Source organism: Spinacia oleracea, chromosome 6 (assembly GCF_020520425.1).
Source record: "Spinacia oleracea cultivar Varoflay chromosome 6, BTI_SOV_V1, whole genome shotgun sequence".
Taxonomy (NCBI): Eukaryota; Viridiplantae; Streptophyta; class Magnoliopsida; order Caryophyllales; family Amaranthaceae; genus Spinacia; species Spinacia oleracea.
The window spans coordinates 45083563-45109141 of NC_079492.1; the positions used below are offsets into that span (position 1 = coordinate 45083563).

The 25579-nt window shown below is 41.4% G+C and overlaps 1 protein-coding gene across 1 annotated transcript; it reads right to left on the reverse strand.

Moving 5' to 3' along the window:
• Window positions 1-1540: 1540 nt before the first annotated feature.
• Window positions 1541-25564, reverse strand: LOC130463109 (uncharacterized). Its single transcript, XM_056832153.1, has 2 exons — window positions 25111-25564; window positions 1541-2388 (listed from the first exon to the last, which is right to left on the reverse strand). Exons 1-2 carry the CDS (start codon window positions 25562-25564, stop codon window positions 1541-1543), a joined length of 1302 nt encoding a protein of 433 aa, XP_056688131.1.
• Window positions 25565-25579: the final 15 nt, after the last annotated feature.

The window sequence follows — 25579 nt, forward strand, 5'->3', positions numbered from 1 at the left end:
CATCACCTGTGTCAACCAATACCACAACTCCACTATTCTGTGTTCTCAAATTTTTGTCACGTTTAGATGTGTGAAACCTGAATCCATTAGTTATATAATCACTAAAAGCTTGAACATATTGAATAGGACCACGAGCTAAAGACAAGAACTCATCCCCAAAAGGACAATTGTTTTCTTCATGCAACTTTTCAAACTGATAAATACTAATATAATGATTATCATAAATAGTTTATATGAAAAAGTAATTCTTATATAACATTTTGCAAATGTACACTCACTCTTTTTCTAAACCAAAGTACAAATTTTGCATCTTGTTCTTCTGGTCAGATATCAACTCCTTCGGTTGCTATAATTTCAGCATATTCTCTACATTTAACATTGAGGAAGTTATTAAACAAACACAAAACCCAAAATAAATAAATATATATGTATAGAATACATACTGGAGGAATGGTTCGACTTCGCTGCAATTTTTAGAGCATAAATGTGAGCTTGCTCTCTTTCATAAACATCTAGGTTGGTGTTCTTTCGAGCTCCCAGTGGTCGTCCGGCATGAGAAAAAATAGAAAGCTTTTTCGAATCATCTTTATCACCATCATCGTTTCGCTCAAGACGATTAAACCTTGTTTCAATTTCATCCAAGTACCTTGAGCACAAAGTCATACACTCATCCACCAGATAACCCTCTGCTATTGAACCCTCTGGACGAGCTTTATTACGCACATATAATTTAAGATTATGAAAATATCGTTATACATCCAACGAAATTGAACAGGCCCACCAAGTATTACCTCATCAGCTAAGTGCACACTTAAATGCAACATCACATCAAAACAAGAAGGAGGCATCCATGCTTCTAACTTGGAAAGTGTCAAAGGAATTTGGGCTTTAATTTCTTCTAAATGTTTAACTTTTACCGATTTAGCACATAATACGCTGAAGAATTGGCACAACTCAATCAAAGGCTCTGCAACATCCTTAACTAAAAGACCACGTATCACTAGAGGAAGTATGCTTTGTAACAGAACGTGGGAATCATGACTCTTTAATCCAGAAATCTTACTATCTTTCACATTAACACATCGAGAAATATTAGCAGAAAATCCATCAGGAACTTCTAGATCCTTCAAAAATCGACACAATATCTCCTTTTGACTCTTAGTTAAGGTGTACGGCGCATGAGGTATTTCAGTCTTATCACCCTTTTTTATTGGATGAAGCTTTGACATTATACCTAATTCCTCCATGTCAAGACGAGAGTTAGTTGTGTCTTTTGTCTTTCCTTTAATATTCATGATGGTTCCCAAAATAATATCACATATGTTCTTTTCAATGTGCATTACATCTAAACTATGTCGTAACAGAAGTGTTTTCCAGTAAGGCAACTCAAAAAAATACTTAGTTTGTTCCAATTATCCCCTCTAGTCTTGTGACATACCTTGGTTCTCTTAGTAGGATCTTTTGACAAACAAAAACCTTTAACATCTTTCGCTTGCTGAAGAACTTCCTCTCCTGACAATGGTTTTGGTGGCTCTCCTTTTTATTTCTTTCCAAATACATCTTTCTTCTTTCTCCATGAGTGCTTAATGTGAAGAAAACGTCGATGACGCATATACACATGCTTACAGCAATTTTTCAACCTCAAATAAGCTGTTTTTTTGTGACAACAAGGACAAGCCAGCTTTCCTTTTGTACTCCATCCAGATAAAATGCCATAAGCAGGAAAATCATTAATTGTTGTAAGCAAAGCAGCATGCATTTTAAAATTTTCACATTTGGAAGCATCATAGGTTTCAACGCCCACTTCCCATAACTCTTTCAACTCTTCTATGAAAGGCTGTAAATAGACATCTATTGCATCACCTGGTCCTTTTGGGCCGGGTACAAGCATTGACAACATCATGCTAGATTGTTTCATACAAACCCAGGGAGGTAAATTATATGGAACTAACATAACAGGCCAAATGCTATATGGGTTTGCAATATTAGAAAACGGGTTAAATCCATCACTTATAAGCCCTAACTTAACATTACGAGGTTCTGAAGAAAATGATGGATGGTTTTCATCAAAATCTTGCCATGCTTTCCCATCAGAAGGGTGGTTAAGCACACCAATTTCAGCTTGCCTTTCATTATGCCATCTCATATCAGAAGCCGTCTTTGAACACATAAACAAACGTTGAAGTCTAGGCTTTAGTGGAAAATATCGAAGTACCTTTTGAGGTATTCTCTTACCATTTTCCCTGGTTCTAGTTTCTCCACTATGCTTACCTTGTTTCCACCTAGCAGCCTTGCAAACTTTACAATGTTCTAATTGTTCATCATCTTTCCAAAATAGCATACAATCATTAACACATGCATCTATCTTTTCATATGAGAGACCTAAATCTTTAACAAATTATTTTGCATCATTAAAACAATCAGGAAGGGATGACTCTTTTGGCAACAACTGGGTTTTCAAAAAGTTCAAAAGCATAGTGAATGACTCGTTACTCCACCTCCCAAGAGTTTTAATGTGAAGCAAATTAACAATTGCAGACAATGTCGAGGAGATGGAGCCTTCTGTAGACACCTACTTTTGTCTCCTTTCCCGCAAGGGAAAGGTTCGATGATGAAAGCATAAAAACTCCACTTGACAACGCATCTCCTATAAAATAAACGAATCTCGATTCCCTATTTCATTTCACCCGAAACCTTCTATTTATGGAAACCTGCTAAAAATAGTAACTGCCGTAAAAGGTAGCGTCTAAAAGTGGCAAATCATAAAAGATAGAAACCTGTCAGAATTAGGTGTTGCATTCCAACATAAATCCTAAATGAGATAGAAAACTACGAGAATCCTATTCCTAAAAGGATTCGGAAATAAGAGTTACGTATTAATTAAAATCCTAACGAACCTAGAGTTCATAACGGGCCCAGACGCATTCCGTCACAAAATTGATACGCGCTAAAAGACTCGAATTAATCTCAAACTCTACGGATTTTAGGAATCCGAATCTGACTAAACAAAACTGCCCAGACCCTATTTTCAACGCCTGGCTCTGGGCGCCGAAATCTTCGGCGCCCAGGCCTGGGCGCTGAAAATACCCGGGTACGTTTCTTTTCCTAATTCTTTGCGGATTAGACCTCTGCAATTCTATCTTTCCACGAACTCTTCCCTATAAATAGGCCCCTAGTTTCGATGTGACACAACAACACATAATATACTCTGAGTATTGACTCTAAACCCCTTAGCCTAAGCCTCTCGCTGCAAAACTGTTCACGCGTTCTGTCGCAATCGATCCATAAATCGAACAGAACGTATCCTGTCCCATAATCGAGATTCGTTAAATAAAAAGGAGAAATAGCAAGTCAAAGTGGTTAGTTTCCTGAGAACCGTGACGCACCTCTCAAGCGTGCGTCGTAATGTGTCCCTTTTCGATGATTTAACTGCTTTCCTCGCCCTTTTTATGAAATGTTAAACTAACCTAATATGATTGTTCTATCACGCCTAATAAATATAATATTTTTGGGAAATCGGATTATCATGCTAGGTCCCTTAATGCTATTTAAATCAGATAATCACGATCGAATTAGTATTATATGCTGCATATTGCTAAAATCAATTCAGATTAGTTTAATAGTTAATGCATGTCCCTTCAATTATTTATGCTGAGCTAGTAAGGATATCCTGCCTCTGGAGTTATCGACGAGCGAATTACTCCTCTCGGTAGTTACAGTCCCCCGAACCCTCAATCTCTACCTTGCGGGTGTATATTGTGAGATCCCCACACCAGGAATCACAAGGGAACCTACGGCCGTCGTCGTCAAACATAATTGCACTCCCTTTATGTCACGATAACCGGGTTTTGTCAGTTTTTCTCATTGTTGTTAAAAACTGAATGGCGACTCCTATATTACTAGTCAATTGGGTGTATACTCACAGGAAATCCAATTACACTTGATTGAATAAAAAGAATCGTCACACCCACGAGGGACAAGGTCACGCATTAGCCTCGCGCTTTTTCGACCCCCTCACAGTGGCGACTCCACTGGGGATAGTGAAGGAAATACTCGTGCTTGTAGGTAATCAAAATAGCCGAAGAGTGAAACGATCCTACCCCGCGTTTATTTCCCCATCAAGTTGGGACGACCTGAAAATCAGCATATTAATGTGAACAGGCAGAACATCATAACGAATCTCGGCTCCCTCGGGAGTTGGGACTAAGCATACCTTTTTTTCGCCAATAGGGGGGTGCATACGCCGCGCATGTTTCCCACTCGGTACTTGCACAGGTAGTACACCTATCCCGAACCCAATCGCTCGCCCATTAGGTCCCTCTCGCCTGCCTGCCCCCTTGGCTTGCACTTGCGAGTTGGCCTCTTGAGCAAAATTCGTCTGTTGAAGACACTACCTCGACCGGGGCATGTGTTGGATCTACGATAGAAGCGGTACCGAGCCAGGCACAAATAAACTACCCATAGAAGCCTATCATAAACTACGTGGCATATTTAATTTTCAAATCCTTTTTTGTAATGTAGTTATGTGTAGCGAAATATGTGATTGTGTGTGACAAACTATCCTAGAAAACCAATGACCTTAAAAATTGCCCAAACATTCATAGACTAATTTGCCAAAGAGTTATACCGAAACACGTGTTCCGCAAACCCGAATGATCGCCACAAAATAAGCGACGCTCGGGATGGCCTGTAACGAATCCCACAAACGTTGTTACGCGTAAAGGACGTTATTAGGCAAGCACGCAAATCGAAGTCGCATAAACAGAAAACAGAAAACGAGAACCAGCCAGGGACGCATTTTCAACGCCCCTGGCTGGGCGCCAAAATTTCTCACGCCCACTGCTGGGCGCTGAAGTTGCTGCTTGGCTTTCTGGTCAGGCGCAGCAGCCTCGGTGCCCAAGCAAAAAAGAAAATACGTAGCAAAAAATATCCATGAAAAAGGAATTACTACAAGGGCGTAAGAAAAGCACTCGATTTCAAAAGGCGACTCGCGAAAAGTCAATAACTCTTTGTGTCGTCGTTAGGCCTCCTACGACGGAAATGCTCGGCACCAAAACCGAACATGCTAACAACTATGTATGTCACACAGGCAAGTGTTTCGAAAATCCAAAGAATGACCAAAACAAAAAAAAACCCCAAAAAGTGTACCGACAGAGGAAAGAGCGAAAAAGTGAAAAACCAATTTAGAGAGTCGAAGTCTAGACTAAGTAATGCTTGAAACTTTGGGAACCTAAACTTTAGCTTATCTTATGCCTAGGACTGGTCCTGCCACTTGGTGCCGATCAGGGAATCAACGGCTAGTGCGTCTCAAAGATACATCACCAACACCAGGTCTAGTAACTCCAAGCCCCGTCCGTCGTCCCTCATTTCAAGGATCTCCGCTTCCCCAACCTCGATTCGCACCTCCAAACATGTCCATCGAAGATTTGCGAGACAAGATGGTCCAAATGACCCAACTCATGGGCCAACTGAAAATTGGAAAACGAAGCCTTAGCGGCTGCGCAAGCCAAAAATGACCTCGAAAACGAGAAGAGGATCGAAAAAATGGTCCTACAGCAAACCATGGGGAGCAAATACTTCTCCCTCGAGCTTGGACCTTTTTCTGGCAAATTACCATAAAAGTTCAGTTCATCTGACTTACCAAAGTTCAAGGCCACGGATAACCCCCGTGATCATCTACTAAGCTTTGTGAAAACCATGAACTTGAAAGGCGTGGACAAGTCCATGTACCTACCTGCCTTTCCTTTGTCCTTGGAACCTGTGCCGCTCAAATGGTACTATCACCAGGACCCTAAGCTCTTCCCCACTTGGGAAGACTTTGTCAATGTCTTCATCAAGCAATACTCGTCGAACATGGATTTCCAAGTCACCATGCGCGAGCTGGAAGTTCTCTTCCAAAAGAAAAATGAGGGTTTCACAACCTACTTTGCTAGATGGAAGGACCAGGCGGCCCAACTAATCAATAGGCCTCCCGAAACAGAATTGGTCCAAAAATTCATTGACAACTTAGACCCGGCTTACAGACAACACCTTAGGTACCTGGGACTCGACACTTTCAAAAGGGTTTATGATGTGGGAATAAAAATCGAGGACGACCTCGCCAAAACCATACAGAGCAAACCTGCATATAAGACCAACACCTATAATCGGGGTAACACACCCCAAGCCCAAGAAGTCCATGCTGTAGAAGAGGCTCCCGCCCGAAGATACCCCATAAGATGGGTCCGAGACCGAAAGTTTGCCCCACTCGGGTCAACTTTGGTACAAGCCTTTGAAAGACTAACCAATCAAGGAAAGTTGAGACCTATAGGCCCCACCCGTGACCCTCCTGTCAAAAACAAATATTGGGTCGAAGGTACTTACTGCAAATTCCATCAAGGAAATGGGCATGACACTGAAAACTGCTGGCATCTAAAACATACGATCCAGGACATGATAGAGGATGAAGTAATACCTCTCCCTAACGTTGGCAAACCCAACAACAACAAGAGCTCACTCGGCTCTTGTCACATCTCTCTCGACCAACCAGAGAATTTCGACCCTACGGTGTATATTACACCTCAAGGTGCACCACTCGCTGTGGTACCTATGGATCGAATCGAGGGGGAAGTATGCGGTGTGTGGAACGATGATGCCGAAGATATTTACCTATCTCAAGTCTCGGGCCAGGACCTCTTCACTGAAACTTGGCCCGGGAATGCTCTCATTGACACCACCCCTCAGGAGCCCGAGGTCGACAACCTCACCCGATCCGGAAGGATATACCAACCGGATATTCACCCACCTCCTATGGACGACATCCCGGTTAGGCAAACTCCTGAGAACGGGCGGCACGCCACCGTCGCGGAAGTCATTGAAAATCCTCTCCTGAAACAACTGAAAAGAACCAAGGCTGAGATTACCATCTGGGATCTTATGTGTACTTCAAAAGAACATCGCGAAAAGCTTATTCGCTCACTTGACCTCATCTGAGTACCCACAGATATCACACCTGACTCATTGGTTAGCCATGTCACGAGAGATGCCGAAGAAAAGGCCATAGTTTTCACTGATAAAGATTTACCCAGAGAGGGGGGTGCTCACAATAAAGCCCTTTACTTAGTGGTTGGATGCAAAGGACAAAACATCCCCCTAGCGCTCGTAGATAATGGTTCGGCGGTTAATGTCTGCCCATTGCGAACCGCCCATTGCTTGGGGCTGGGAAACGACGACTTCCAAACCTCCACGCAAGGGGTACGAGCTTATGATAACTCCCGAAGGCCTGTATTGGGAAAAATCAACCTTGCCATACAAACCGGGCCTGTGGCACGCACCACGGAGTTTCAAATAATCGACATCAAGCCCACTTTCAACCTCCTCTTGTGGCGACCTTGGCTCCATGACTTAGGAGGTGTGGCTTCTACCTTGCACCAAATGGTTAAACTTAACCATAACGGGGTAATACTAGAAATCCGCGCCCCTCCTCTCGACGTCAGTTGTACTATGGTTGGAACGGCCGAAACTGCAGATGACCTTTATGGGTTTCAAATGGAAGAAACAATCCAGTTCATCGAAGATTATGATCCAGCATTCCTAGACCCGCATGCATCCCGAGTCATCCCTAGAATGCTGTTAGCTCAAGGTTATTTCCCAGGAACCCCATTGGGCATAAGGAAGAAGGAATGCACATTCCATCCTTTTCCCGACAAATCTACTCCCTTTGGCTTAGGTTATGAACCAACGGAGGAAGATATTGCTGACCGCCTATCTAGGCTACGCCTTAACAAAGCCAAACAAACCACCCTCCTTCCCCCATATCAAAGGACCCTTAACGGGATGTTTGTTCGGGAAGGAGAAGAACACCCATGCTGTGATTTCCCTGAACCCTTCGTTCAGGATGGCTTGCTAAAACCCGGATTTGAAATGATTGCCACACCTTGGATGAGGCACCCCACCTCACCAAGACTAAAACAGCTGAAATATTGGACAACCAGGCTCTATGGACATTGTTTAACGAGACTGTGATGACTATGGAGAACGAGACTGTGATGACTACCCTAGCTTTACAAGATGAAGGTTTCGATCCAACCCGGTTAATCTCTCCTGCATCAACACCACAAGAGGTCGGGAACGGATGGGTGAAGACATATCAGTGGGTCAACGCAAAAGGAATGGAATTCAAGATGAGTACCGGTGAAGGACCAAAGTTTTATGAGACTAAACCCCAGGCTTGAGCCACATAGAGCACCATTAGTAAAAAGCGCCTAGTAGTTCTTTAGATTGATAGAAAAAAATAATAGAGACTTTAGATGGTCCTAAGGCCCTTTAGAATATGGGTCAGTTTTATTTCAGTGTGTTTTCCTTACTTTCCAAATCAATAAAGGCGTAATATTTTTCCTAAAAATTTTAGCCTAACATTAAATAAACACCAAATGTACTTGCAAAATAAAAAAAATATATAATAATAAAGAAGCGGCCCACTATAGGCCCAACAAACAAAGCCCACTCGGTCTTGAAATAATGCCATGTGAACCAGTTCCCGAAACCCACAAAATAAACCACACTATCCCATCCTCAAAACCTAAAAAGCCAACCAATGTCATCATAAGAGCCAATCCATGCAACCCAAAATCAAAAAGAAATCAAAAATTTAAAACAAATGCAAATGTTACCAAAAAAATAAATTCATAAAATATAGAATCCACCAACAGCGGTTTCACATAGATTCCATCATACCCTCCACAAAGATCTTCATAAGTTCCGCACCCTAACTCCATTTTCGAAACTGTTTTGAGTCACCAATAGAAAAAATCAATCTGGACAAAATGCGTTTCACGCTAACAGTCAAAAAAACCTCCAAAATAGCCTCAAAATTAACTTTAACTACGAAGCAAAATATCAAGGCACAAAAAACGAAATAGAAGTAAACGCAAGAACATGTGAAGCAAAAACGTCAAAATTCACCGCCCAAGTTATTTTCAGCGCCCAGGGCTGGGCGCCGAAATTTCTGACGCCCCAGCCTGGGCGTTGAAACTCTCTGCCTGCCAAAAGTTTCCCTTTTTTTCCGAAAAGTGCTCGTCATTTTTTCCGCACACAACGGAAAAATAACGAACACTTGGGGGGTACAGTACGTATCCAAATAGGTTTACCAACAAATTGGTCGAATTTTAAGCAACCTATGGAAAACGGCAGATGAAAATGGCAAATACTTCACTCATTTGACCGATTAAGTAATATGTTTCCACTTCAGGACATATCTACCGAAATCCGGCATACTAGAGCTTATTCTAAAGCTAAGAACTACGCGCGACCTGATTCTGACAAGATACGTAGGCAATCCTTACCAAGGATTCGGTCCAAATAATAATAAGAAAATTATATTCTTTGTTTAAAAAAGTGTTAGACATGTAAACAAAATTGAATGAAAACTAAAAATACGCCTTTATTAAAATATAATAAGAAGGAAAACAAAGTGCTAGGAATAAAAACAAACACAACTGAAATAAATAGAGGGCAACTACACCCTAGCAAAGAACTACACTACTCTAGTTCTTCCGGATCATCAAATAAAGTCTTGAAGAGAGCAATGTTCGCAGGATCTACCCCCATAGTGTTCTACGCTGCCCCAATATCAATCTCCATAAGAACTGGCTCCTGGACACTAACTTCCAAAGATGCCAAAGCTTTAGAAATATTCTCAGTTATAGCCCGCTCAGCCTCAAGGGCACAAACAGTGGTGGGAGAAGGATTACTATCATCAACTGGACTAGCCACTGTTTCTACAGGCGGCCGAGCCTTCCTAACCCATACATTGTTCCGGCGACGATCTCCGCGAGAGCTTGCATTTCTTTTAACAACAGCAGGCCCCTTCATGTTAGGCATCTTTTTAGGCCTGACACTGGAACGGGGAATAAATTCCTTTCGCTTTCGATCAGGACGAGCTTTCACAGTCTTAAAACTATAGGTACGAGGTCTGGCAGAATCAGGACCCTCATACTTAACACGAATACGAGGTATCAAAAGCTCAACCGGCTCCCCATTACGAGCCTCGGTCCTCACATCCTTGTCATCAAAACTCATCCACAACTTATAGTTTTCAGAAAGACCCACAAACCCATTTGTAGCTACAGCCCAACGCGGGAGACCATCATAATACCTAGCCCACGCTAAGACCCGTGTTTGTGCAAAAGTCGCTACCTTAGGTGGTACCGTATCAGAAAAGGGGATAGTCTGCCTTAAACCATATTGATGCATGACTCGGTAAGGGAAAATATAAATGGGACAAGACAGCCCCAACAAAGAAATATAAACCGATACATCAGACCCCCCTGTCATAGTAGTCAAACCCCACCATGGTACCACCCATTTAATAGAACAAATGCCATAAGTAAAAAAGGAGGTCCATTCGGCCTCGTCCTGGCCTTGGTGCAAGTATTTTCGGTTACCCAAAGCTATAGGGCGATAATGTTTAGGATCGGCAAGAGCTTCCAAAAGTCTAAGCCGTTCCGCAAGCCAAATCTGCAAAAACAGGTACGATTGAATCAAAAGAATGAAAAGAAAGAAAAAAGGTTCCTGGGGCGCAGTTTCAACGCCCAGGACCAGGCGCCGAATATTCCAGCGCCCAGCCTTATGAAGGAAATAATGCCCTTGGTCCAAGTATGCATTCTATGTTAAGTCTAATAAATGCGGTTCAGTATTAATTAACAAGTTAATAATTCAGTGAGATCAAGTGAGCTGAATGCCTAGCTAGAGGCCGCTTCAGTTCAAGTGGAATTAATGATATTAATCCACAGCTTACTCTTGACTGAACCCGTAGGGTCACACAAATAGTACGTAAACGGATCAAGTATTTAATGGCATTAAATACTCCATCTATGAATATTCGGAACCGACGGATCTTGGTTTCAGTGGGAGCTAAGATCGTCACAGGCAAGAAATGAATACTCCGGAAACGATGATATTGCCGGAAACGGAAATATGGATCGTATCGGAAATATAAATATTATCCAAGTCGTAGATGTTGCCGGAAACGGAAACATGATACGTATCGGAAAATATTATCGGAAATGGAAATATTGCCAGAATCGGAAATATTGCCGGAAACGGAAATATTGTCAGAATCGGAAATATTACCGGAATCGGAAAATAATTCCGGAAACGGAAATATTAAATATTTGTTCGAAACGGAAATTAATTCCGGAATCGGAAATATTAAATATTGTTCGTATCGGAAATGAATTCCGGAATCGGAAAATTTAATCGGAAGCGCATCGTACGAATAAGCATCGGACGAGGCCTGCCGGACGAGGCCCAGCACGAAGCCAGGCCATCGCCCAGCAAGCCAAGCGCGCCGCACAAACAGCCACGCCAGGCCCAGCGCAAGGCCAGGCCCAGCAGGCTGCGCAGCGCGCACAGCGCGCACAGCACGCGCAGCGCGCAGCGCGCGCGGGCGCTGCGTGGGCTGCTGCTCGCGCGCACGCATGGGGGCCCATCGTGGCTGCCGTGCGTGTGTGTGCAAGTGTTTGTGTTCGTGCACGTTTCCTAAAACATGCAGAGTTCGGTTAATGATTAAATTCCTAATTCTATTTGATAAATTAATTAAATTAGAGTTCTTGTAGGATTCTAGGTTTAATTAATTTGTATCTGAATAGGATTTCGATTCCCTTTCCATACCCCTATAAATATGAGGCTAGGGCTCACAATTTATAACAAGTTTCAAAGTATTCAAAAGTGAGTTTTTTGAGAGAAAATTAAAACACACATCTTGCTCATAAAAGTGCCGAAATTTTCTAGTACCTTAAGGGCGATTCTAGTTGGTCAATCTTAAGGCGGATCCGGACGTGCTGTGGACTATCTACGGAGGGACGACACTTGGAGTCCTAAAGACTTGTTCTTGTTCGGTTCGGGCGCAGCTAGGGAGGGCACGCAACAAAGAGTATGCATCTAAATTATGCTATATGATTATGTGTAAATCATATGTTGTCCTGGGTTAATGATTGTTTCCGCATGATCTATGTAATGTCATATGTATCATAACCTAACAGTGGTATCACGAGCCCCTTATTATTTTCATAATCTAAATTGCATAAACATGGTTAAATATTACAAATTTGCAAGAATTAAAAGGGGTGATTAATTTTCGTAATTGTTAATTAATTGCAAATTGCGTTTATTTAATTATACGTACGCAGTTTTTCGGCAGTTTCTTCGTTACTCATCTAAATCGAGTGATTTTTGTGTCAATTCCGCATGTAAAAGGCATTCTAAAATTTTGACAAAAACAGTATTTTTCTGCCGAACCCAGAATTCTCAAATTCGAAGCCTAACTATGACTTTTCGAAGGTTTTAGTTTTTCGAATGCAAAAATTTCGTAAATTTAAGATGTTAAATTAAATATTTGCGATTCTTGTTGATAAATCTTGAATTTTTGATTGACCTACTGCATATGTTTAACAAGTTTGAATGCCTAGTCTTGTTAATTATGCAATCTAATTTGTAATTATGATTAATTTGTTGAAAATTAGAATAATTTAGAATTAATTTGATTTTCATAATTAATTGTAATTTAATTAGAAACCTATGATTAAAAACCACCATAAAAATTGTAAATTTATGATAAATTTTAAATTTTTATGACCTAGACTTGAATCCATAACAATCGGAAATCAATTGGATAATAAATTTTCGATTTTTTCGCCCTAAAATTATGAAATTAATAATATTTATTAATTTGTCATTAATTTTATAAATTTTAAATTTTTTATGCGATTCGTTCATATAACTTGCACGCACAAAGCAATGGACGCTTCGTGTTACCCTTAAGGGGTGTTGTATAATGCGGGCATGCGACGACGAGCAAGGGAGCTCGTCGCCCGTGCGGCACGAATGCAATGAGCAAGGGCGTAGTGCACGAGCACAAGGCAGCAGCCCTGCCTTGTGTCGTGGGCCATGAGCAATGGACGAATGGGCATGGGCGAAGGGCGAGCCAAGGCAGTCGCGTGTGGGCAGCAAGCGAGCTGCGCCACAACGCGCACTGCCTCGCGCAAGCGCGCGCAGCCTCGCGCGCAGCGAGCGCAAGCTCGCGTGCCACGAGCGCTGCGCCCAGCGTTGATCGCGCGCAATTGCTCGCGCACAGCGAGCGATGGCTCGCGCGCACAGCGAGCGATGGCTCGCCCGCACTGCGAGCGATAGCTCGCATGCGATGAGCGCTGGCGCGCGCAGCGAGCACCAATGCGTGCGGAGGCTTGCGATGGGGATGCAGCAGCTATGCGACGAGCGCATGGGCTGCGCGCACATGGCCAGCAATGGCTGTGTGCGTGCGGCCCATGGGCGTGCAACGCGTAGGGTGTTTGCGTTACGATTAAAGATCGTTTTGAATGTTTAATTTGAAAATTTCAGTTCACGTAATTTTAATTAATTTTAAAATTAATAATTTAAATTATTTTCTTGGATTTTAATTTTGAATATTGTAATTATAATAAATTTTATTTATTCTAATTATTTTACTAAAATTAAAATCATGAATTAATTTAAATACGACTGAAATTAAATTAAAGTTTTGGATTCAATTATAAATTGATATGAGCTTTAAATTTTAATTAAATTTGTATGTTTCCGGTTGGACTTGAAATACATTTTTATGTTTAAAATTAGTAAAGCATATAAATTTATTGGTTTAAGTGGGAGCGTTTTTTAGTCATAAACTCTTGATTAGGTCTACAAATCCTTAAGGTTAAAACAACTTGATTAGAATTAATAAGGACTGAATAATTGGTAGATTATTGGTGCCCTTGATTAATTGCTGCAAATGTTTACGTGATGCATAATGTGTTTTACTAACCAGCTATGTGGGCCATTCATGATAATGAATGGGTGAATGGTATATATTGTATATGTACTGTTTTGCAGGTTATGAAGTGACTAGTATGGCCCAAATAGGATAGAAAATATGGTCTGCGTACCATTAATTTGAATGTAATTGGTCTAAAGTACCAAAGTTGTTTTTCAATTCAAATATGGTCTGCGAACCATCAAATAGTTGTAATTAGTTATAGCTTATCCTATTTGAAGAAAATGGTGCCTCCCACGGAGATTTTCAAGACGGACTTTGAAGTCAAAGCTTCAAGATGAAGTCGGGCCATACTAGATCACATTTATCTTATGCATGCTTTAAGTTATTTATTGTTTTAAATATGTCTTAAAATGCATGAGATCAAAAGCTTGATTATGTTGCATGATTAAGGATTTTAGTTCACTTAAAATCTAACCAACATAGTAAGAGCCTTAAGTTCCAAACTTAAAAATTGAGTTAAAAGGTGCCATGCCAAAATATACACTTGCTTGGATATCCTTTACATCAATCTAGTAATAGTTTTCGCTCAGCGAGGTGTTACTTATTGGTCCTAAAGGGGCAAGGTACACAAATAATTGTGAGTACATGTTAGTTTTGGTGAAACTCAACGATATAAGTAAGGAGTCCTTTTATGTCCTGGAAAATTCGATAGGTTTACCTAATAAGTCCTTAGACGTACCTATCAACCAAGAATAAATTCTAGACTATTAGCAAAAGGCTTTTGCTTACCTAAGATGTTCTAGGATTAAGTCGACAAACTGTGCTTAGTTCTTCAATGATTTTAGGATCTTGGAATCATTTTATTCACACCTGCCGGAACACATAATTTGAATAAAATGCTTAATAAACATTGAATTATGCATGTATGCTAGAATTTAAGTTTATTAAGAGAAACTGTGAATGGTTATTTATTTGTTTATTCTTTTCAATTGTAGTTTTTAATATGGCAAACAACAATTCATTCAACATTCGATCAATTCTCGAAAAGGAGAAGTTGAACGGGAAAAACTTCCTTGACTGGCAAAGGAACTTGCAAATAGTTCTTATGCAGGAAGAAAAGGAGTACGTCCTGGATGAGGCGATGCCCGAAGCTGCAGGCGACGGGGTCACTCAGGCAGCCCTCAATCGTTGGATTGATGCCAACAAGGATGTGAAATGTCTAATGCTCGCCACCATGAGTGCGGATCTGCAGAAAACGTTCATCAACTCAGATGCTTTCACAATCATCAGTGAGTTGAAGAACATGTTCCAAGATCTGGCTCGAGTCGAAAGATTCGAGACTCATAGGCAAATTCTTGAGACCAAGCTTAAGAAAGGCGAGCCCGTAAGTCCACATGTTCTCAAAATGATTGGACTCATTGAGAATATGAGTCGGCTGGATCAGCAATTTTCTCAGGAAATGGCTATAGACACCATCCTACATTCTCTTCATAGCGGGTATGATCAGTTCAAACTAAACTACAGTATGAATAGTCTGGACAAAACGCTCACTGAGCTTCACGGTATGCTGAAGACCGCTGAAAAGACGCTCAAAAGTGATAAGCAGGATGTGCTTATGGTGCGTGGGGGCAAGTTCAAGAAATCTGGAAAGAAGAGGAATGCTAAGAAAGGTGGCAACAAGGCCAGCCCAACTAAGCAAACTGGCGCCAAATCTGCAAAGAGGAAGGTCAGTCAACCCACTTCTGAATCCGAATGCTTCTACTGCAAGAAGAAGGGGCATTGGAAGAGAGATTGCTTGAAGCTAAAGGAAGATCAGAAGAACGGAACAGTCGTTCCATCTTCAGGTATTTTCGTTATAGACTGTATACTTGCTAATTCAACTTCTTGGGTATTAGATACAGGTTGTGGCTCACACTTATGTTCCAATCCACAGGGACTAAGAAGAAGTAGAAAGTTAAGCAAGGGTGAAGTCGACCTACGAGTGGGAAATGGAGCACGGATTGCTGCATTAGCTGTAGGAACTTACTATTTGTCGTTGCCCTCCGGGCTAGTTTTGGAACTGGAAGAATGTTTCCATGTTCCAATCTTACTAAAAACATCATTTCAGTTTCTTGCTTAGATGCTAAGGGATTTTCCTTTTTAATAAAAGACAATAGTTGTTCGTTTTATTTTAAAGAGATGTTTTATGGATCTGCTAGATTAGTCAATGGACTTTATTTATTAGATCACGACAAACAAGTATATAACATAAATACCAAAAAGGCCAAAAAGAATGATTCAGATCTCACCTATCTGTGGCATTGTCGATTAGGCCATATAAACTTGAAACGCTTAGAAAGACTTCAAAAGGAAGGAATTCAAGAACCATTTGACTTAGAGGATTATGGTAAATGCGAATCATGTTTACTTGGCAAAATGACAAAGCAACCTTTCTCTAAAGTTGGAGAAAGAGCAAATGAACTATTGGGTTTAATCCATACAGATGTATGTGGACCAATGAGTACAAATGCTAGAGGTGGTTTCAGCTACTTTATCACTTTCACTGATGACTTCAGTAGGTATGGTTATGTCTACCTAATGAAGCATAAGTCTGAATCCTTTGACAAATTCAAGGAATTTCAGAGTGAAGTAGAGAATCAATTAGGCAAGAAGATTAAGGCACTGCGGTCTGATAGAGGCGGTGAATATCTGAGCTATGAATTTGATGACCATCTGAAAGAATGTGGAATTCTATCAGAGTTGACTCCTCCTGGAACACCACAATGGAACGGTGTGTCGGAACGGAGGAACAGAACCTTGCTAGACATGGTCAGGTCAATGATGGGTCAGGCCGAACTTCCATTAGAATTTTGGGGACATGCACTAAATACAGCTGCACTCACTATAAATAGAGCTCCGTCTAAAGCTGTCGAAAAGACTCCATACGAATTATGGTTTGGAAAGCCTCCAAATGTGTCTTTTCTTAAGATTTGGGGATGTGAAGTATACGTCAAACGATTAATTTCAGACAAACTTCATCCAAAATCTGACAAATGTATCCTTGTGGGCTATCCAAAGGAAACAAAGGGGTATTACTTCTACAATACATCTGAGAACAAAGTGTTTGTTGCTCGAGATGGTGTCTTTTTGGAGAAAGATCATATTTCCAAAATGACAAGTGGGAGAAAAGTAGACCTCGAAGAAATTCGAGTCGAACAACAAACTCTAGAGAATGCTCAAGATGACATTCAGGATAAAACTCAGAGATCTTTAGAAGAATCTGGTGAGAACCATGGTCAATCTAGAAATGTTACCCCGCGTAGATCGCAAAGATATAGATCTCAACCGGAAAGGTACTTAGGTATTTTGACGAACGAGAGCTATAACGTTCTATTACTTGAAAGTGATGAACCTGCGACTTACAAACAAGCTATGACGAGCCCTAGCTCCAAGCAATGGCAAGAAGCCATGCAATCTGAATTAGACTCCATGTCTGAAAACCAAGTATGGGATTTGGTCGATTTGCTAGATGGCTACCAAGCCATTGGAAGCAAATGGGTTTTCAAACTGAAAAAGGACAAGGATGGGAAACTTGAAGTTTTCAAAGCTAGATTGGTCGCAAAAGGTTACAGGCAAGTCCACGGTGTGGATTACGATGAAACCTTTTCACCAGTTGCAATGCTAAAGTCTATTCGGATAATGTTAGCAATCGCTGCATATTACGATTACGAAATATGGCAGATGGATGTCAAAACTGCTTTCTTAAACGGCGTTTTAACAGAAACTGTGTTTATGACACAGCCTGAAGGTTTTGAGGATCCAAAGAATGCTAAAAAGGTATGCAAGCTAAAGAAGTCAATCTACGGATTGAAGCAGGCATCCAGGAGCTGGAATATACGTTTTGATGAAGCAGTCAGTGACTTTGGTTTCATCAAGAACGCAGACGAATCTTGTTTATACAAGAAGGTCAGTGGGAGCAAAATTGCTTTCCTAGTATTATATGTCGACGACATATTGCTTATCGGAAATGACATTCCTATGTTGAACTCTGTCAAGATTTGGCTTGGGAAATGTTTTTCGATGAAGGATCTAGGAGAAGCACAGTACATATTGGGCATCAAGATTTACAGAGATAGATCTAAAAAGATGATTGGACTTAGTCAAAGCACTTATATCAATAAGGTGCTTGATAGGTTCAAGATGGCGGACTCCAAGCGAGGCCACCTACCCATGTCTCATGGAATGACTCTAAGCAAGACTCAGTGCCCAAAAACACTTGATGAGCGTAGACAAATGAATGGGATTCCATATGCATCATTGATTGGTTCAATAATGTATGCTATGATATGTACACGCCCAGATGTTGCGTACGCACTCAGTGCTACGAGCAGATACCAGTCAGACCCAGGAGAGGCGCATTGGACTGCTGCCAAGAATATTCTGAAGTACCTGAAAAGGCACAAAGATGACTTCCTGGTCTATGGTGGAGATGATGAATTAATTGTTAAAGGCTATACGGACGCAAGTTTCCAAACCGACAAAGATGATTTTAGATCACAGTCTGGGTTTGTCTTCTGCCTCAACGGAGGAGCAGTAAGCTGGAAAAGTGCTAAGCAAAGCACCATTGCGGATTCTACAACTGAAGCGGAGTACATTGCTGCACATGAAGCAGCAAAGGAAGCTATATGGCTAAGGAAGTTCATAGGTGAACTTGGTGTAGTCCCCTCCATTAAAGGACCAATAGCCCTGTATTGTGACAATAACGGAGCTATTGCACAGGCAAAAGAGCCTAGACACCACCAGAGAGTCAAGCATGTACTTCGTAGATTTCACCTTCTACGAGAGTTCGTTGAAAGAAAAGAAGTCGAGATAAGAAAAATTGGAACTGATGACAACATATCAGATCCATTAACTAAACCTCTGCCGCAGGCGAAGCACAACTCGCACACTGCAGCTATGGGGATCAAGCATATTGGAGAATGGCTTTGATGTCTCTGTTTAATGTTTTAAAGTTTTAGAGTTTAAATCTTTGTAAAACATTTTTGGTTAATCATTCACAATAAATGAAAAGAATTCATTTTTCCATTTAATTTGTGGTTTATTAAATGATGAGTCCCTTCAATTTGACGATATATTCAAGATAGACTGTCAGGACCAGTCCTGTGACTAAGAAATGTCTATCAAGTGAACTTGAATGTCAAAGGTTGAAAATGGTCCCTAGTCGGAGTTTTCTATAAAATTGGACGCATAGAAAACGTTAGACGATTAGAATGCAAGATGACTAGTAGTTCTGTTTCTTGAACTATGTGGACATGGCAATGTTATAATCATTTGCATAGATACTTACTTTGGGAAGACTAGTATCGGACAAGACCTATGAAACTTTACTGTAAGAGATGAAAATCTGTCATAAGTAAATTTCATTAAATTATTAGACACTAAATCCTCAATACCTGAGTGATTTGAGATTACTTGTTTGAGAACTGGTTGCTTTGACGTTGACCAACCGTCGCACCGTAAAAGGAGGCTATAAAGGCAACGCTCAGGTAATCACCTATCAAACGAAGTCTAATCTCAAGATCGCAAGATTAGGGATTGTCCTCCCATAGTTCGGGATGAGATGCTTAAAAGTTGTACAAGGCCACTCGGAGAGCTAGAAACTGTGAAATGCATGGCCGTGCTCGGATGAATCATAGGCTATGATTATCTGTTTATTTGATCAGTTGAACTCTGAAACCGAGGAACACCTCTGGACATAATAAGGATGACAACTCTTACCTTATGTTCAAGAGCAAGCATCGAGCGACAAAGGAATTAGGAAATGCACACTTGTCCCTAAGGACAAGTGGGAGACTGAAGGAAATAATGCCCTTGGTCCAAGTATGCATTCTATGTTAAGTCTAATAAATGCGGTTCAGTATTAATTAACAAGTTAATAATTCAGTGAGATCAAGTGAGCTGAATGCCTAGCTAGAGGCCGCTTCAGTTCAAGTGGAATTAATGATATTAATCCACAGCTTACTCTTGACTGAACCCGTAGGGTCACACAAATAGTACGTAAACGGATCAAGTATTTAATGGCATTAAATACTCCATCTATGAATATTCGGAACCGACGGATCTTGGTTTCAGTGGGAGCTAAGATCGTCACAGGCAAGAAATGAATACTCCGGAAACGATGATATTGCCGGAAACGGAAATATGGATCGTATCGGAAATATAAATATTATCCAAGTCGTAGATGTTGCCGGAAACGGAAACATGGTACGTATCGGAAAATATTATCGGAAATGGAAATATTGCCAGAATCGGAAATATTGCCGGAAACGGAAATATTGTCAGAATCGGAAATATTACCGGAATCGGAAAATAATTCCGGAAACGGAAATATTAAATATTTGTTCGAAACGGAAATTAATTCCGGAATCGGAAATATTAAATATTGTTCGTATCGGAAATGAATTCCGGAATCGGAAAATTTAATCGGAAGCGCATCGTACGAATAAGCAGCGGACGAGGCCTGCCGGACGAGGCCCAGCACGAAGCCAGGCCATCGCCCAGCAAGCCAAGCGCGCCGCACAAACAGCCACGCCAGGCCCAGCGCACGGCCTGGCCCAGCAAGCTGCGCAGCGCGCACAGCGCGCACAGCACGCGCAGCGCGCAGCGCGCGCGGGCGCTGCGTGGGCTGCTGCTCGCGCGCACGCATGGGGGCCCATCGTGGCTGCCGTGCGTGTGTGTGCAAGTGTTTGTGTTCGTGCACGTTTCCTAAAACATGCAGAGTTCGGTTAATGATTAAATTCCTAATTCTATTTGATAAATTAATTAAATTAGAGTTCTTGTAGGATTCTAGGTTTAATTAATTTGTATCTGAATAGGATTTCGATTCCCTTTCCATACCCCTATAAATATGAGGCTAGGGCTCACAATTTATAACAAGTTTCAAAGTATTCAAAAGTGAGTTTTTTGAGAGAAAATTAAAACACACATCTTGCTCATAAAAGTGCCGAAATTTTCTAGTACCTTAAGGGCGATTCTAGTTGGTCAATCTTAAGGCGGATCCGGACGTGCTGTGGACTATCTACGGAGGGACGACACTTGGAGTCCTAAAGACTTGTTCTTGTTCGGTTCGGGCGCAGCTAGGGAGGGCACGCAACAAAGAGTATGCATCTAAATTATGCTATATGATTATGTGTAAATAATATGTTGTCCTGGGTTAATGGTTGTTTCCGCATGATCTATGTAATGTCATATGTATCATAACCTAACACCTTATGTCACCGAACTCACCATTATTATTCGGCGTATGTGTGCGCAAAGAAAAAAATAGATTACCTGCAGTAATAGGGGGCTTCCCTTAAAAATTTCGGATTTGGCATCCTTCTTCAGCTCATCCGCACTCAGCAAAGTCTCAGCAACAACCAACGGCATAATAGAATAGCAACTTTCCATCTGGCTAATCAAGGGGATCAGCCTTATGTCACCGAACTCACCATTATTATTCGACAGCAAATAATGATTCAACAAGCAAAATACAAGGGCTCGAATGTTCAATTTTTGTTCGGTTATATTCTTACTAGGCCTAAAATGATGTTTTACAAGTTTTGCCAAGTTAACCTTATCGTCTACAACAAGTTCAGCAAACATGTTATCATCTAGCCCTAGGAAAGCCCTTATGGTGGTTTTACCCTCTTCAATAGTGCCAGGGGTAACAGGAGTAGCATTAGTAGGATAACCAAGGATCGCAGCAAATTCATCAGGCAAAGGACATATTTCATTGCCCCGAAAGGAAAAAAACATGATGATCGGGGTCCCAAAAGTTTAGAGCAGCATGCAGAAAATTATAATCAATATTAATTTGTTGTAAGCCTAAAAGTGCCTCTAAGTGGTATTCTTTTAACAAAGTTTTTTCTGTGGGAGTAAGGGCTCGTAGCCAACGCCTAACAGTCCGTTGGAGTGAGAAAGTAGGGATCGACATGGCAAAAGCAGTAAATAATTAGAGCACAGCAAAAAAGAGAGAAAGAATTTGAGAATGGTGGAAAATAAGGACGTACCTAGCCCCTATATATAGCTGAACGCACCCAATAAACATCCTGATCCCATTCGGAAACGTGTTTAGAAATCCGAAAATCAAATATTACCAGGAAAGAACTTTCAGCGCCCACCTCTGGGCGCCGGAATTTTTAACGCCTGAGCTGGGGCGCTGAAAATGCAGCCCAAGGCCCAGATTTCACAAAAACACGGAATAGGAAATGACTTAAGACCGTGTTGCTAAAACACGAGGCCCTATTGCAAGTAAGATCAAGCCCAAAGCACCTTTAGCTCCCAAATAAGCAAAAAATAATAATAATAGTGAAACTTGGTCGAAACTTAGACTCATCTCAGAAAACGCTCATGTACACTTTTCAAAAAAAGCAAGTTAAATATCATGGTCATTCTTCGAAACACCAAAAATATGTGTCGTCAAGTCATTGGTTTTCCAAATAGAAAATGTCTGTCTGTCAAAGGGATAATCCGGGCCAAGCCAAAACCGGATGTCGCCTGAAAGCTAAAGTCGCACTCCACGGCTTCACTAAAAATAGCACACTACTATAGGAGGTCGCTCGCACATACGAGCGTGACCCCAAACATGATTACAAGACGCGAAAAACAACCGACGAGCCCCAACACTTGGGGGCTCGCGAAAAGTGGACTCCAACAGGGAGCGCCAATCAAAATCACATTCCCAGACTGTGCCACGCACCATAACATGTTTGGATATCTCAAAAAATATTGTTAAACAAAAATACACAATGTGGACCCACTTATAGGACACATCTAATCAGGAAATATTACGACCCACCAACAGGTTGTAATCACCAAAAGCTCTTCTACATAGCCAAAATAAGAAATTCAAAATGGGCTCGCCCACCCTCAGCGGGCAGGGCCTGCGTCACTAGCCGCGCAGGTCCTCAGTTTTCGAAAAATAAAGTCTTCAAATTTAAAATAGGCTCGCCATCTTCAGCCGGCGGGGTCTACGGCGCAAACCACGTAGGTCCTTATTTTCAAAAAATAAAACAAAATAAAACTTCAAAACAGATTCGTCCACTTCTATCGGACGGGGTGTCCACCCTCAGCGGACAAGGTTCGCCACCTTCAGCGGGCGGGGTCTACGTCACAAACCGCGTAGGTCCTTATTTTCAAAAACATCAAACAAATTCGTCCACTTCTATCGGACGGGGTGTCCACCCTCAGCGGACAAGGTTCGCCACCTTCAGCGGGTGGGGTCTACGTCACAAACCGCGTAGGTCCTTATTTTCAAAAACATCAAACAGATTCGTCCACCTCTATCGGACGGGGGGTCCACCCTCAGAGGACAGGCTCGCCCACCTTCAGCGGGCGGGGTCTGCGTCACTAACAGCGCAGGTCCTTAGTCGCTGCAGCGATAACTTTTATTGGTTTTCCCTTTTTCCAAGAATTAAAGGATTGGTTTGTTGGATTTTCCTTCGTTTTACATCCTATAAAAACAAGGGGGTTTTCTCGTTTAGCTAGCCTTGAAAATGAGAATCTTTAAAAAACGTTTTACCTCGTGGTTGGGCTTGGCCAGGCCCAATTACACTTTACAGCTTTAATTTCGAAAACATCTGTAGTTACTCCCAATGACAAAGTGAGGGAGTTTCTACGCATCTTTAGATCCTTCCAATGACAAGTGAGGAAGTTTCTATACTATCAGTTGACAAATCCCAATGACACGTGAGGGATATGTCGACACATCAAGTGATGACCCTTAAGTCAAATGTTATCACTCGGGGGCTCGTGAGACCCTTCGCAAAACAGGTCACATACACCATGGCTTGTGTGACGCACTCCGTCTAATACTTTGACCATCGTCTTACTCCAAGACTCAGTCAAAGTGGGGGCTAACTGTAGACACCTACTTTTGTCCCCATTCCCGCAAGGGAAAGGTTCGATGATGAAAGCATAAAAACTCCACTTGACAACGCATCTCCTATAAAATAAACGAATCTCGATTCCCTATTTCATTTTACCCGAAACCTGCTATTTATGGAAACCTGCTAAAAATAGTAACTGCCGTAAAAGGTAGCGTCTAAAAGTGGCAAATCATAAAAGATAGGAAACCTGTCAGAATTAGGTGTTGCATTCCAACATAAATCCTAAATGAGATAGAAAACTGCGAGAATCCTATTCCTAAAAGGATTCGGAAATAAGAGTTACGTATTAATTAAAATCCTAACGAACCTAGAGTTCATAACGGGCCCAGACGCATTCCGTCACAAAATTGATACGCGCTAAAAGACTCGAATTAATCTCAAACTCTTCGGATTTTAGGAATCCGAATCTGACTAAACAAAACTGCCCAGACCCTATTTTCAACGCCTGGCTCTGGGCGCCAAAATCTTCGGCGCCCAGGCCTGGGCGCTGAAAATACCCGGGTACGTTTCTTTTCCTAATTCTTTGCGGATTAGACCTCTGCAATTCTATCTTTCCACGAACTCTTCCCTATAAATAGGCCCCTAGTTTCGACGTGACACAACAACACATAATATACTCTGAGTATTGACTCTAAACCCCTTAGCCTAAGCCTCTCGCTGCGAAACTGTTCACGCGTTCTGTCGCAATCGATCCATAAATCGAACAGAACGTATCCTGTCCCATAATCGAGATTCGTTAAATAAAAAGGAGAAATAGCAAAGTCAAAGTGGTTAGTTTTCTGAGAACCGTGACGCACCTCTCAAGGGTGCGTCGTAATGTGTCCCTTTTCGATGATTTAACTGCTTTCCTCGCCCTTTTTATGAACTGTTAAACTAACCTAATATGATTGTTCTATCACGCCTAATAAATATAATATTTTTGGGAAATCGGATTATCATGCTAGGTCCCTTAATGCTATTTAAATCAGATAATCACAATCGAATTAGTATTATATGCTGCATATTGCTAAAATCAATTCAGATTAGTTTAATAGTTAACGCATGTCCCTTCAATTATTTATGCTGAGCTAGTAAGGATATCCTGCCTCTGGAGTTATCGACGAGCGAATTACTCCTCTCGGTAGTTACAGTCCCCCGAACCCTCAATCTCTACCTTGCGGGTGTATATTGAGAGATCCCCACACCAGGGATCACAAGGGAATCTACGGCCGTCGTGGTCAAACATAATTGCACTCCCTTTATGTCACGATAACCGGGTTTTGTCAGTTTTTCTCATTGTTGTTAAAAACTGAATGGCGACTCCTATATTACTAGTCAATTGGGTGTATACTCACAGGAAATCCAATTACACTTGATTGAATAAAAAGAATCGTCACACCCACGAGGGACAAGGTCACGCATTAGCCTCGCGCTTTTTCGACCCCCTCACACCTTCATACAAAGGTTTCTGAAAATCATCAAATAATCTATAGAATCTCATTGCTTCATCATTAGGATCTTCACGTCTAGTACTCGATGAACCATCATGCATATCATTTTCAGCAAAACCACAATTATTAGGAAAAAAATCCCTTAGCGGTGTCTCCATCTCATCTTCACCATCACTTTCTATTAATCCATCATCATCTCCTACAGTTGGTGACTCAAATGCATCCTCACCCACCCTTTCCCCGTGATGATACCAAAAATTATAACTTTGAATGATGCCAAAAGTTAATAAATGATCTCTAACCATATTTGGAGATCCAAATGATGAGTTTTTGCATTTAACACATGGACATTTGATCTTCTCTTTTTCACCCGTCTTTCCAAATGCATACTTAATAAAATATTCAACGCCTATTTCATATTCATTATTCAAACGATCGTCTCCAGCAAGTTTCATCTATTGCTTACAAGG